At 35.1% G+C, this 16,086-nt stretch overlaps 1 protein-coding gene across 4 annotated transcripts in view; it reads right to left on the bottom strand.

The window, feature by feature from the left end:
* Positions 1 to 16,086, bottom strand: part of DPP10 (dipeptidyl peptidase like 10) — a 1,316,731-nt gene that overhangs the window by 244,501 nt on the left and 1,056,144 nt on the right. Inside the window, exon 6 of one of the 4 annotated variants that reach the window (XM_045558745.1) lies at positions 11,844 to 11,861. The exons of the other annotated variants lie outside the window; for them this stretch is intronic. Within the exon in view, the coding sequence (XP_045414701.1) occupies positions 11,844 to 11,861 (18 nt within the window). The remainder of the gene's footprint in view (positions 1 to 11,843; positions 11,862 to 16,086) is intronic. 4 annotated transcript variants of the gene reach the window in all.

Below are 16,086 nucleotides of genomic sequence, written 5' to 3'. Positions count from 1 at the left end.
CACCCTTCAGCTTCTTGAGAAAGAGAACCAGCTCGTAATCCTTTAGGCACGTGGCTCTCACCCCTCTTAGGGACAGGGCGTGCGCTGTGAGAACTCGGTGTCCTCCCTGCCACCTCCGCGGGCTCTGTGGTGCAAGCGGCCGGCCCACCTTGTGCAACCAGCGGCTTGGCTTCTTCATTCTGTGTAGGGCTAGTTTTTTAGAGCCTTCAGTCAGAGACATGTTCGGGGTTTTTACCATCCAATGTTTTATCAATATGAAATGGTAGTGCCACGGTTCTTTTGCTTTAAGATTTTCCCTCAGACTCCCAGATGGCTGACTACTCGCCCGACTGGTCCCTAAACAGGCTTCAATGTGCCAAAGGGAAAAAGAAAAATTTTTTTGTTTTAATGTTGTTGGGGTAGTTAATTTTCTTATTTTGCACCTTAAATGAGTGAAAATGTGGTGCTTTCTAAGCAGTTGGGAGACAGGGAAGAGAGGGGATGCTCAAAGGCACTGTGGTAATTAAATGTTTCTTTTTTTTTTTTTTTTGAGACAGAGTCTCCCTCTGTTGCCCGGGCTAGAGTGAGTGCCCTGGCGTCAGCCTAGCTCACAGCAACCTCAAACTCCTGGGCTTAAGCGATCCTACTGCCTCAGCCTCCCGAGTAGCTGGGACTACAGGCATGCACCACCATGCCCAGTTAATTTTTTTTTTCTATATATATTTTTAGTTGGCCAGATAATTTCTATTTTTTAGTAGACACAGGAGTCACACTATTGCTCAGGCTGGTCTCGAACTTCTGACCTCGAGCAATCCACCAGCCTCGGCCTCCCAGCGTGCTAGGATTACAGGCGTGAGCCACCGCACCCGGCCTTAAATCTGTTTCTTTTGAGAGACTTAAATTTTTATCAGGCTGGTATGAATTAGCAATTCTCAGCCAGAGCTACCAACCTACTGTTTAACACATTAACTGCCATCTGAGTTGTATTTAACTCAAGCTAGTTTTGAGCCCTGGGCCTCATGAAGCATATGAAATTCACACATCCCTTCACCTTAGGAGCCACCAGAACTATTTTTCAGGTTGCATATAACTCACACACAGAAAACAAGAAAAAATAACAAATTTTTCATTAAAAAAAAGTTTTGGATTTAGATTATGGTACTTAAGGTGAAGAAGGTAAGACAAATCTGAGTGACATTTCCTTGAAGAAAAGAGACAATGGTTGTGAATCACAGCAGTTACCTTGAAAGAACAGAACTACAGTGGCTAAGCAGTTCGGGTGCAGACAGTGCTGTTAGCCTCTGTTGAGTAGGCTAATAGGTTGGGAGCATTCCTCTGAGGTCTTAGGAGAAGTAACAGATATGAGAATTGCAGTTAGGCAGCTTGATTTTAAATCAGAAGTTGGATACTGTCTTAGATAACAAAGTCAAAGATAAGTTGTTTTAAGACTAGGGACCAGGCAACTAAAGTTTCTGAGGCATATACAAGAAGACTAGAGCACAGACACAGTTTGAAAATGGCATCTGGGGCTGCCCTCTCAGGAGGGCAACCCTGAGAATACAAGGTTATCACTCAATTTAACAAATAAGCAGATAGGTCACAAAACATCCATTTATTTGAAAGGGATACACTGAAAACATTGCGCTGTCTCAAAATATGCTGTCTTTAAATAAAATAGCTAGAAGGGAGGTTTATTCAGACTACAGCATGTTCCTGTCTCGGGGTTTTCTTTTTTAAGCTAAGATAGGTTGACCTCTCTACTTTTATAAACCACTTATTTACATTGCATGTTCTTATTCAGCATTCAGTTGAAATTTATGTCTTTCTTAAGAAGTAAACACCTAGGGGTTTACTTAGTTTAAGTTTTGCATAGATAGTCCCCCACCAAGCATAGAGTCTGCAAAGATTGTTGCTTAGTAAGTGCCTCCTAATACAAATCATCTCATAAATATTTCATCTTATGGAATAAACTCTGTGTTTACTTCACATCTTGGCAGTGAGTCATATTTGTTCATTGATCTAAATTCTGATGAAGATATATCACTGCTCTGAAATAGTTAAGATTTATTTTGCACAAAGTACTGCTTTAGAAATAGCCCAGCATTGCACATAGCAGGACTGATGGCTTATCTCCTTTTCTCTGCTATTATACTTACATGGTCATAGCTGTCAGGAAATTCAAAGAAAAAAGTAGCTGAGGGGAGACCAAGTTCTTCCAGCCAAGCTTTGTTAGGCCCAAATGTTACACTAGAGCATAAACTGACATCCTTTCTTTCTTACCTGCCTCTTCAGATACTAGGGAGAGCAAAGAAAGCCGAGAAAAACAGATCTGTTCTATTTCCTTGGTCACTGCCACTGTCAGAGTTAAGACTGGATTCAGTTGTTTGGTTCTGGTTTGTTTGTTTTGGTATGTGTGTCTATTCTAAGTCAAAATTCACAGACAACATAGTACCCTTGTCATCAACTGAAGAAAATATGAGATGACAGGCTGTATCTTGACCATGCAATTTTGACTCAGACATGGACCTTTTTCTCCAAAAGAACATAATGAACTTGCAGATGGCAAAATTTATGTATGCATTTATTTATCTTTAAAGTCATAATATTCAGCATGTTGACAAGAATGAAGGGAATTATGACTCAAACATGCCAAATAGAATGGCAATGCACCAATTTTCTGAAGGCAACATGTCAATGTGTATCAAGAACCTTAATAATACTCAACTCTCTTAAATTATTTACATTTAACCTATTTAAATAATAATCATACTTCTTGGAAATTAATGCAAGGAAGTAAGAGAGGCATATGCTTTAAGTGTCTACGTTGCCATATAATTTAAAATAACCAGTGACTAACTGGGTTTTTCAGGGCACTAAATAAATACCGCAGCAAATATGATTAATGCAACTTATGCAGCTCTGAGTTCCCCACAGCCAATGTTCTGTGGTCTGCATATCCCCAGGCTGAGCCATGAGTGCCCCATGGAAGAAGTGTCACCTTGTAAATAGATACATTATTTCTCACATAGAATATTTGCCTGAAAGGATGAAGATCTTTTCCTTTCATAAAAATCTCAGTATCATAAAATCAGCAACTTTACATGAAAGAGAAGAAAAAATAAAGACAAAATTTCTATGGCTCAAAAGATCGATTAAAAATACCAAAAAAAGAAAGGATTTTTTTAAAAGATGCTTTTGAATATTGATAATCTCTCTTACTGCACACAGAAGTAAAAATATGTAGAAAATTTGGGGTTGAAATGGACTATTTTATGTAAATTTGACTGTGCTTTAAAAGATTCTGTGCTAAAAGTCCACATTTACTCTAAAACGTATACATTGCTCTAGCACTTTTTGAACCATTAATTATCTTTTTATATGTATAACTTTGTCATTTTATAAATATAGTCAGTTCCTTCAGGGCAGAGACTGTCCAATAGTTCTCAAAACATACCCAGGTGAACATGATTTTGAGAATCATCATTGCTTATAGCCCTCTAACCCACTGACAGACTTTTATTAAGAGACTATTAAATTCCTGCTTGCGTTTAGGAGTGTTATTCATGGAAATGTCAATTTTTAGAGATAAAGGAGAATTTGGAGGTGATTTAATATAAAAAAGTCTAATTTTATAATTGAAGAAACAGATTTTAGACGTCAAGTGAGTTGTCAAATGTTACACAGTTAGTGTTATATAACTACTTAGGAATTAGACCTTCTAACTCCTCATTCAATGCTCATTAACCAAAGTAATAATTCCTTCTTTTCCTTCTAAAGCTTCCTATTTAATAGGGTAGGCTTCTGCTAAATGTTCAGCTTTTATCAGTATGATCAATATTAATAGCAATGCAAACAAAAAATAATAATTCAATCTTAGGAAACCTTAACATTTTAAAGCTTAGATAATGAGAAAAATAAGATTCATCACACTTACTTGAATAAGTTCTGTTTTCAATTCTAGTCACCACTTTGAGATGCTCTTTGACAAACTAGAACACTTCCAATAAATATTAGTTACAGTTTGAAGAATCTGAATGACCTTTCTCTTTTAAGAAGTAGGTAACTGGGCCAAAATTGAAAAATAATTTTAGCCTCTTATGGACTTAGGAAGAACTTAAAAAAGGTAAGTAGGTGAATGGGCATAAATGGAATACAAAGTAAAGCTTTTATTATTTCCCTATTCTCAAGGCGTTAATTCTAAGAAGGCCAGTTCAACACCGAGTGACTACAGTCATTGGCTATTCACAGACAAGGAAGAGACTTGGATTAGTGTCCCTGTTAAATAGCAGCAATTTTTCAACAGCAGTTATGCTTTTGTGTAAATTTAAATTAGATGGTATCTGTTTATAGATTATTAATCAAACAGAAATATTCAACTAAAATTTCCCCTCATGATTAAACTTTTATTTTGCATAATTTGCCATTTGCACTTTATCTGCAGCTGCAGTCTCATTGATATAAAAGAAATGTCAACTTCAAAGTTGCCATCTCTTACAAATTATAAATTCAGCTTTGTAGATTAGTGTTATAAGTTGCCTATTCTTAAGGTAATTAAATGTGAATGAACCAGGCTTTAGAGGCAATCAAACAGAAAGGTTTTCCTAAAGATATACGAAAATAGATTACCTGAAGAATTTAATCCTCTACTTTTTAATATATACATTGAAATCAGCTAACACATTTAATAAGATCAATACATAAACACAAATATTCAGAAATAACCATTGTTATTACTCTTTTTTAAAATGTGTCTTAATGCATTTGACAAAATTTGTTAAAATCTTTATCATTCATTTGAGAGAAAGTTAATAAATTACTATCTTAGTTGCTCAAAAATTATTGAACATGTAGTGTGTGTGTTTGAGATTAAAGAGTTACACTCTTTAAAAATTCCTCACACAAATAACAGATATAAATACTGAATATACTACAAAAAAATTGCTGAGGGCATTGGAGAATGAACAAAGCAGGGAGTTTCTGAAAGGGAGACTAAACTTGGAGCAGCATAGGGTAAAAACATCATTTTATTGTTGATTTACCCATAAGTTAGCTGCAGTTGCAGTGAGAGAGGTTAAAAATGATTTCTGTTCAGTAAAAGCAGGTGAAAGAGCTCTGGTGTTAAGGATGGCTGACAAAGAGAAAGAGGCAGAAAGGAGAGATTTAGGCAAAAGGAAACACTAATTCAGTACATAACCTCAGCCAAGTTCCTGATTGACCACTGGACCACTCACGGGGTGAGTGGGGGATGGTGGGCAAAATTAAAGCCACTTACCATGAAGAATTATAAAACAAGTGAGATGTGAGCCACTATACACTGCAGGTGTGACAGTCTGCAATATGAGTCTAAACAAGTAAATTGCCTGCTAAAATCAAAAGCATCAACAATTTTGGGGGGCATAAGGGCAGACTAGAATAGAATCCAGAATCTATACTTCATAACCCTCAGAAGGTCCAACATACGATTCAAAATTACTCAGTATAGGAAGGCCAAGAATGTGACCCAATTCCAAGGTAAAAGGTAATCAACAGATGCCAATCTGGACGGCTCAGAGGCTAAAATTATCATGTGAGAATGGTGAAGCAGCTATTATAACTGCGTTCTGTAAGGTCAATGAAAATCCATTTACAATGAATGAAAATAGAAAATCTCAACAAAGATGTAGACAATGTAAAAAAGAAATAAAGTGAAATGTTAGAACTGAAATAAATATCTGAAATAAAATCACTGGATGAGCTTAATAATAGAATGGAGATGACAAAGAAAAGGGCCAGTGAGCTTGAAGACCTATCAATATATTTTATTAAATCAAAAGATGAGAGAAAGAAAAGAAATGTTTAAAAAATCTGAGCAGAGCCTGAGGGATCTACAGGTCAATCTCAAAGCTTCTAACATATAGATAATTGAGTCTCAGTAAAGGAGAGGAAAAATTAGGGCAGAAGAGCTGCTTGAAAAAATAATGACTATGACTACCGTTTCTGGTAAATGAACAAGGTGTTAGATTTAATAGTTCTGCAAATTCCAGTAGGACAAATTCAGAAGACATTTTGTAGATAATCATACACAAATTTTTCAAAGCCTAAAGCATAAGAAAATTTCAAAGTACTCAGTGAAAATAACATATTATTGTAGAAGGCTAACAATTTGAATAATACAGATTTCTCATAAGAAACCATGGAGACCAGAAGAGAGTGGCGGAAAAAATGTACAGAGCTTAAAAAAAAGGTCACTTCATAATTTAAAATCCAATGAGACATACTTCAAGAATAAATGTGAAAAAAATACATTTTCAGGTGAAGAAAGCTAAGGAAATTCATGTCCATCAAACCTACAGTCCAAAAATAAAAATAAAAAACTGCTAAAAAAGTTTTTTTTAAAAATGTCTTCAGGCTGAAAGGAAATTAGGAAATTATACCAGATGAAAACTTAGGTCTTTAGTAAATTAATAAACAGCTTAAGAAATGTTAAAAGTATGGATAAGTATAAAAGATCATTTTTTCTTAATTTCTTTAAAAAAATATTTGACTGTAAAGCAAATACTATAATATTATGTTGTGGATTTTTAATCTGTATATATATTCATTTATATGACAACTGTAATTAAGGGATAGTAGGGGTAAATAGACCTATTATATAATTGTAAAACTTCTATGTTTTATACAAAATATACAAAGCAATACTAAGTATACTGTTATATATTGTTCAGTATTAACAATGTAAATTGAAATGATACAGTGTATATTGTCTGAACAAAATGGAATTAAATTAGAGACCAATATTACTAGGATACTTAGAGAAAAATCACAAATATTTGGAAATTGAACAACACAATTCTAAACAATTCATGTGCCAAAGAAGAAACAACAAATAAAAGTTAAAAATATTTTTAATTAAATGAAAATAATACTTTATATCAAAATTTGCATATTGCAACCAAATTAATTCTTAGGGAAAAATAAAGTAGCTTTAGATACTGGGGTTGGTTTGGCATTCCATAGTTTTAGTGACTTCAAGCAGGAGCATTGAGGTTATTAAATTTTTTATCTTATGTGCACAAACACATTTCATTTAAGTAATTCATCACATATATTTTAGGAATGACATGAACATTGGTTGGTCAAATGAATGAATGCCTATGTCATTTTTAATATTCTTTAATATTTAATATCCAACTATTAGGGGTCTTTTCTTAATCATTTATTTTAGAAATAATTATTATTTACATTATTAGTAATAGAATACAATCAATATTTATATAATATAATTAATTATGACATAATATAATATGATATAATATATTATTATGATATAATTAATATTTATAGTATTATTATATAAATAATAATTTATTTTATTCAATAATTTTTCCATTAAAATCAGTCTCAGACATTCTTCTGGACTGGGACTATCTGAATATGTTTTCTTAATTTTAGTTGCCCTAACTATAATTGTGTAGAAAACTATTATACAAGCTTAAATATAGAAATTCCTGCCTTATCAGTTCATGGAGTTCATTTTTTTCATTTATTCATTTGTTCAACAAATATATACTGAGTTCCTGATCTATACCCCTCATCAAAAAAAAAAAAAAGAATTGTCTTCGGGAGAAAAAGCCCAATTACAAATCAAATTCTATTACTGGAAGCATTTGCTTTGTGTTTTCTGATGTGAGTCTGAAATTTAAAAGCACTCTTTGTTTCCTGTTTGTGCAACGTATGATTCCATGTGGCATGTTGTACATGGGCAGTTATCTGGGACTTTTGCTGTGTCTTAGCCTCACCCACTTTGGCAGATCACCATTTCCAAGGAAAGGTCCACAGGCATCCTCCTCATGATAGTAGGGTGGGCCAACTCAACCATATATTAAAGCATATTACAAAGCCCCTATATCACAAATTTTGAAAACAACTGAAGTTTCTGTTCATGAATGGACAGAATGACTTTTGCAACTGACAGAAACACTAAAAGGAAAGATATACTGTATTAATAAATGGCAAACATAGTTTTTCAATTCATTAACGAATATCACCTTTTAAATACATGGCATAGGAACAAACTGGATAACCAAATTTAGAAATTTAAAAAACCAAACTATTCCTCACACTGCACACTACAATAAATTCCCAATGAACCAGAGCTATAAAATAAGGCTGAAATTATTCAAGGATTATATAAAACATAGTTGATTTTCTTTATATCCTTAGGAATGAGAAATTCTGCATATCTAAAATTCCAAAAGCATTAGTGGTAATGATCAATACTTTTTTTTAATGTAATTTTAAACATCTTTTATATGCCAAAAAATACCTAAGCAAAATATGACAAACTCTGACAAGTAATTGCATTTTATCTGTTACAGTAATAATTGTAGTTTGTATCTCAGATAATATTACAAATTCTATCATAGACAAAAATACGATATACCTAATGTATGAAGCTTCAGAGGATTGAGAAGAATAAAACTAGCAAACTGAAAGTGAAATGGATACAAGATATCATGAGACAGTTTACAGAAAGGCATTAAACTGTCTTTAAACATGTTGCAAGTGGCAGGATTTCCCTTTTTTTATGATTGAATAATTTCCAATGTGTATACATACACCACATTAGCCATTCATCCATCAATGGACACTAAGGCTGTTTCTGGATCTTGACTATTGTAAAAATGCTGCAATAACCATGGGGTTGCAACAAAAACGGGGGTGAATGAAGGATGTCTTCGAGATACTGACTTCATTCTGGCAACATGGATGAACCTGGAGGATATTATGTTAAATGAAATAAGCCAGATACGGAAAGACAAATACTGTATCATCCCACCTGTATGTAGAATCTAAAATGGTCAAACTCAGAAGCAAAGAATAGAATGGTGGTTACCAGAGGCTAGGGGGTGGGGGCAAAAGAGAAATGTTTGTCAAAGGGTACAAACCTTCAGTTATAAGATGAACAAGTTCAGGAGATCTGGGTGGTGATGGATGTGTTAATTAATATAATCATGGTAATCATTACACAATATACACATATATCAAACCATCACATTACTCACCTGGAATATATATCTTTATTTGTCAATTAAATATTTTATAATAAAAAAGAAAAAAATACATGTTCAAACATATGCAAAGATAGACAAGTTCTTTATAATAAAAACAGTGTAACTAAAACTACAGTAAGAATGTAATGCTGTGATTAGTAAGAATACAAGCTTACAAATAGATATGTAGTTATTGCATAACCAATAAGATTGGCAAACAGGTAAAATTTAAAAAAAAAAATTCATTAATTCACTGAGAAGCATTTCATTCCCTGAAGACAACAACCAAAATCTTATGTTGGGCAAAATACTGAGCCTGTGGGAAGACAGGCATTTTCTCCCATTACTGCTGATAAGGCAAAATGGAGCAACCATCATGGAATGGAATTAGGCCTTTTTCAGACAGATTTGTATTTGCATTTACTTTTTGGCCCAGTAATCCTATATCTCAGAATCTTTTAAAAACTATGCACCTAAATATGATAATGTATGACAATGGCCGTTTTTTAAATTTTTTGATACTACTTTTAAAAGCAAATGACTGGAAACAACCTCAAATGCACACCAAAAAGGGACTGGTTGTGTAAACTACATTATATCTACAAAATGGATTATTATGTGACTGTAAAATAGCATGATGGTGTCTTTATATGTTGCTATGGTGATCTCCAGGATATATGTAAAGTAGAAAAATAAGCAAAAACTGGGTGCAAAACTATGTGTAGAGTGCTACCTTTGTGTAAGGAAGTGGGACATGGATAGAGAGGTAGATTTCCACACATATATTTGCTTATGTTAAAGAATACACTAGACTACAAATACAAACCAAAAGTGAATTAAAAGGTTTACAAATTGGGGAAAGAAGGAAAAGGATAGAGAAGGCAGCAATGGAATTTAGAAAAATCTCCCTTGACTGTGGACAAGCTCCTATACTGCATGGCATCTTTGTTGCTTGGAAGGAAGGGAAGGAGGGAGGGAGGGAGGAAGGAAGGAAACGATGGAATTTGATTTATTTACCTCTTTTGGTTGTTGTGAGGCTCAAGTGATATCACATTTAAGAAACTGCATTACTTTGCACATGGGAGGCAGTGCAATTAGCAACAATAAACAATAATCTTGATGTATTGGCTAAATAAAATATATTCTTATGCATGTAGTTTTTAGTGCAGTGTGGATTTTATTCTATTATATCTCTTCAATATGCCATTTATCTGGATTACCCTTGCTTGCAACTGGAATTGTGTTCTAGGTTAACCATTACAATTTATTCATATGAAGACCTTTGTGATTTTGGTTAATAGTAATCCTAACTGATTAATTTACTTCTTAGCTTACACCTATTTTGGGGATTTAAAAAAATTCCCTCAATAAATTTGATAACCAATATTTTTCCCCCATAGCCTTCAAGTGAGTATTTTTTCTTAACAGCTAATTTCTGACATACAGACCCATATATTAATAATAGTTACTCTGTAATAAGGCTATTGCTACTATATCTTTGCCAGTGTAGATATTTTGGTATAATTATGGCCAATGGGACATAATAAAAATTATTGAGTATGTGGTTTTTTTTGTTTATTTTTTTTTAAGACAGAGTCTTGCTCTGTTGCCTGGGCTAGAGTGAGTGCCGTGGTGTCAGCCTAGCCCACAGCAACCTCAAACTCCTGGGCTTAAGCGATCCTTCTGCCTCGGCCTCCAGAGTAGCTGGGACTACAGGCATGCACCACCATGCCCGGCTAATTTTTTTCTATATATTTTTAGTTGTCCAGATAATTTCGTTCTATTTTTTAGTAGAGACGGGGTCTCGCTCTTGCTCAGGCTGGTCTCGAACTCCTGACCTAGAGGAATCCACCCCCCTCGGCCTCCCAGAGTACTAGGATTACAGGCCTGAGCCACCGTGCCCGGCCGAGTATGTTTTTTTAAGGCTGACAACTGTTCATCAGATCCCATAGTATAAACTGAAAAATCTCTCATTTCCTTAAACAAAGTGTCTTTCAACTGGCAGACAAAGGCAAGAGAGGAAAGAGATTATGAAGGACCATGCAAACAGTATTCAACTGCCTGGAACCCAGAATAGCACCCATTATTTTTGTTTATCTTGCATTTAGTAAGAGCTATTCTCACAGCTCCACTGGATGCCAAGGTCACAGTATAGCCCCTAGCCTGGAGAGCTGCTGCTTAGCAACAGCTCTATACCCGAGAATAGGGGCATGATTATTTTGTTGGTCACCAAGAAGCATCAAATGTAGCTTTCTAAGAAGGCACAAACATGAGCCCAGAATATTGCACTGAAAGGACAAACAAGAAGAAAGGTGTGGCTCTAGTGCAAGGGTCAGCAAACTTGCTCTGTGAAGGGATGGACAGCAAATATTTTAGGTACCGTAGGCCATATTTGGTCTTGTTATAGTCTTCTTTCTTTCTTCCTTCCTCCCTGCATTTTCCCTTCTTCCCTCCTATCCTTTCTTCCTTCTTTCCTGTCTTTCTTTCTTTCTTCCTCCTTTCCTATTCCTTCCTTCTCTCTTTCCTACCTTCCTTCCTCCCTCCCTCCCTTTCTTTTTCTTTCTTTCTTTCCCTCCCTTTCTTCCTTCCTTCATTGGTTCTCTCCTTCCTTCCCTCCTTCCTTCCTTCCTTTCTTTCTCTCCTGTTAAAACTATTTGAAATACTTTTAGCTTGCAGATCATGCAAAAACAAGCTACAGGCTGGATTTGACCAATAAGCACTAAAATGTTTAACCCCTGCTCTAGAGCAAGGCTGTCTAATAGCATTTTCTATGAAAACGAAAGAGTTTTATTCTGTACTATATGCTATGTAGCCATAGTGACCTGTAGCTACTGAGCGCTTGAAATGTACCTAGTGCAAAGGAGGGAGGTATTGAATTTTTACATTTATTTAAATGTTATTGAATTTAAATTTGATTAGCCACATATGGCTAGTAGCTACTGTACTGATAGCACAGACAACCCAACAGTTTCCAGAACAGTGTCCCCATCTTATTTTTTGACACTACATGTAGCCTGTGGCTTACATTCTCATCTGGCTGCTTGCTCATGACTAAATTAGATCTTCAAATATTATATACTTATATAGTTGACCCTTCACCAACAAAGGAGTTAGAGGCACCAATCCCCTTTCAGAGTCAAAAATCTGCATATAATTTTTGACTCCCCAAAACTTAAGTTCTAATTGCCTACTATTGACTGAATGCCTTATCAATCACATAAAAAGTCGATTAACAGTATTTTGTATGTCATATGTGTTATGTAATGTATTCTTGCAATAAGGTAAGCTAGAAAATGTTATTAAAAAATCATAAAGAAAATACATTTGCATTACTGTATAGTATTTATTGATACTGTAAATTCATGTTGTCTATTTGCAAGATGAACAGTCTGTCTGAAATGGCGACACCTGCAACTGCAGACCTCAATCTATGGTACATATGAAAAATTCCACTTTTTCTGTTAATGTCATGATTTTTCATTGCTTCTTGGGAGCACTTCCAGCATCACTAGTGGCACTTCATATGGGTCCCTTGGTGTTAGTCAAGGCTTACAGTATTGCACTAAGCACAATAAACCTCAACAGATCATGTTTTACTGCCATTCACAATTTACTGAAGAGACAAACTGCTCACATGGAGATGACTAGGGTCACATGATGTTTTAAGCAGATACTGACTATACTTGAGCTCACCACAATAGTAACGGGAGGTGGCTACAAAATTATTACAGTAGTACAGTATTACTACAGTGAATTTTATGCAGTTATGATTTAATACTGTATCTTTATGCTTGTTTACATTTCTCTCAACTGAAAACAGCACCATGTACAGTCTGTGTTAGTGTGCATAAGTTTTGATAAATTTTATAGTATTTTATAGTAGTTAATGATAAAGTAGACTAGTATCTACATATATTTTATACATTCATGACATACCTAATTTTTTAGATTCATCTGCAAGTTTTTTCAAATTATCTCAAATCTCCAAAAAAATTTCCAATATTGATTGGACTCAAAAAAGATCTCTGTATAAGTGGACCCACACAGTTTAAACATAAATTGTTTGAGGGTCATCTGTATGATACTCAGTATGTTTTCTTCTTACCATGTTTATTTCTAGTGTGTACATTGTGGCTGTATGGCCATCTGGGTAACATGTAGTTACTTTACTACATTGTGTAATCTTTGAGGGAAGAGTCTACACTTAACTTTATTCACTTATCTAGTCCCAAAGTCTAGGAGAGGACTTGGCACAAAGTAGATGTGTAATAAACATTTGTTAAATGACATTTGGGAGGTCCATGATCAAAGTGTTCTGTGGTCAGACAGTCTTGGAAACTGAGTAAAACTGGTTTTCTCAATGACTTTTATATACTCACATAAACACAGTGAACTTTCAAACTGCCTTGTATATTATAGCATTTCCAAAAAATATTGAGAGTTTTGTATTTTGTGTGCTGGTTTTCAGAATATTAATGCTTAGTAACACCTCACTAAAAACCAATTCTTCATAAAATACAACTTGAGAAATGCTTTTCTAGGTCATATGTTACAGGAATAAAAATAGCTTTTGCAGCTCATGTATGATCTAGCCCAGTTCTGGGATTAAAGTCAAAGTTGTATAATGGTAAAGTAGTGTGTACTTTTTTGATAATGTCTCTTGCACTATATACTTTCTAAGAAAAGTCTCTCATTTGGGGAGATTAAATGTGCCCATAATTCTTTGTACCAACTGCTATTAAGAGGTAGAGTCTATTTCTCCACTCACTGAATCTAGGCTGGGAGGGTGACTTGTTTTCACCAATAGAGTGTGATGAGAGTAATGTTGTATAAGTTCTGGCCCAAGCTCTTGCCCTCTTTGCTCACTACATGAGCAAGCCTGGGCTAGCCCCTTCAGGAGTAGAGACCACATGATGAGAGATGTCCAGTCATATCAAAAGGCCACCTGTTTCATCTTTCAGCCATGCTATCCAAACCTGCTCATCTTTGTATAATGAGCCCAGATGACACAGCATGGAATGGGGAGGAGCTGTCCCAGTTAAGCTCAGCAAGGACTCCTGGCCCACATACTGGTTAGCAACTGAAAGATTTTTATCTTATACTACTAAGTTTTGGGTGGTTTCTACATAGCACAGTTTAGCTAATACATTCCCAAATACCCCATACTGTTACTTGTATATGAAATGATGTTACATAATCTTCAGGCAGATCATTATGTAACCTGGATTTGCTTGCTGAGTAAGTTATTCCTTTCCCAATTATTATGCAAGTCTTTTTAAGTCAAGAGAAATGTCTTCATTTGGTGATAGCATGTCTTTAATGTCTAATTCATCCTATCCGCCACTTTTAATGAAGAGATTGCATGTTTTTGACTAGAATTGAATAACAATGTGTAATTCTCATTTTTATTTTGAGGACTGTCTTTACTTATGATAAGTGATAATGGCTTTTCATTTGTAAGAGTGATTGAAATTTAGTTTAAAAATTAAATAAAATGGAGTCAATTAAAGTTAAAAATAGGTTATAAAAACACTTAGAGAAGCACTCTGATATGGGAAAAGTGGTAAACATGTAAAGAATTGCAGCAATTGGGAAACATTACTTAGAAAACCTAGTAGACCTGGCTATAACAGGGGTTGGTTGCTGGAACAGAATTCAGTTATTGAATATAATTGCCAGAACCCGCACCTCAAAGACAAGATTAATATCAAAAATGTCAGGAGAATAGCAAAGACCAACTTTGACTATTTTCCACTTTTTGCCTAGGGAAATCCTTCTCTCCAGAAGCAAGAAGCATCTCCTAATGCTAATCACCATCTCTATTTCACCTTCATCCTTCGTTGCACAGCCTAGACTGTGACCAGCCAGATGCTGGCATGCTCATCATCATAGAGTAGTACGACACAAAATGTTCATCTTAAAGACAGCCACAGATTTTGTGACATTTTTCCCAGTGAGAGATGGTGACGGTACCCCTTTCCCTTGAATCTGAACAGGCCATGTGATACTTTGATCCGTAGAATACAATGGAACTGATGCTACTACTATTAGATTCTTTTGCTCCTAGGCCCTCAGGCACTATCAACCTCCTGTCTCCTAGAACACGCTCCTTGGGAGCCCTGAGCAACCACGTAAAAAACTCAACTGCTCTGAAACCTTATAATATAGAGGCCATGTTGGTATCTGGTCAACAGTTCAGGGTAAACCCAGCTTTCCAGCCATCTCCTCTAAGGCAACATCTACTCCAAGACCCTGTCCCCTCAAAATACCAAGAAGTCTTCTTGGACCTTCCCCTTCAGCACATTTGCAATTGAGCACCATTAATAATCTCTGCTGATGCCCAGTGGAAGAGAATAATCTCTTTATCCAAATTTCTAACCCAGGAAAACCATGATATCTATTGTAATTCTGTTGTTTTATCATAATATGCTTGGAGATGGTTTTGTTACACAACAATAAATAACTGGAATAGAACCAAAGACTTCTGAGTGCAAATAATTCTAAAAGGGCCATCAAGGAGCTGCTTTCCTAGTAGTCCTGACAACAACGAAGTCTAAGAGAAAGACTGCTTTGAAGTATGACCTGGAAAATGTAAAAACTAGTGCAAATATTCACTTTGCTATTTCCTCCTCATTCATTTGTTGGACTTCAATGCCTCTTCTGAGGATCAACTATAAAAGCCTTCTGAGCCTCAACTGCTCATTCATAAAACTGTAGATTACAATACCTGATCATCTCACAAGGCTGAAAGATAATAAAATGATTTAATGACAAGAAAAAGAGAAAGAGAAAACTAATGTCAACTGAGTGCCTAGTATATGCCTGTCATATACCAGTTATTCCCCCTGCCCCAGTGCAGTTTGGTGACAAGAGCACAGACTTGAAATCAGGAGAATGAGTAATATTAACTGTGAGATATTAGATAACTATTAACTCTGAGAAATTCTCTTACAATCTGATAATGAAGGAGATCATTATTTCTACTAACATCACTGGGTCATTTATAATGAGATTCAGACACATTTGTTCCTTTAACAGACTTTATGAATTTAAAAAGTGCTAGGAAATATAAAAC

The sequence above is a fragment of the Lemur catta genome, chromosome 8, assembly GCF_020740605.2.
Source record: "Lemur catta isolate mLemCat1 chromosome 8, mLemCat1.pri, whole genome shotgun sequence".
NCBI lineage: Eukaryota > Metazoa > Chordata > Mammalia > Primates > Lemuridae > Lemur > Lemur catta.
This window is presented reverse-complemented; position numbering and strand designations above follow the sequence as displayed.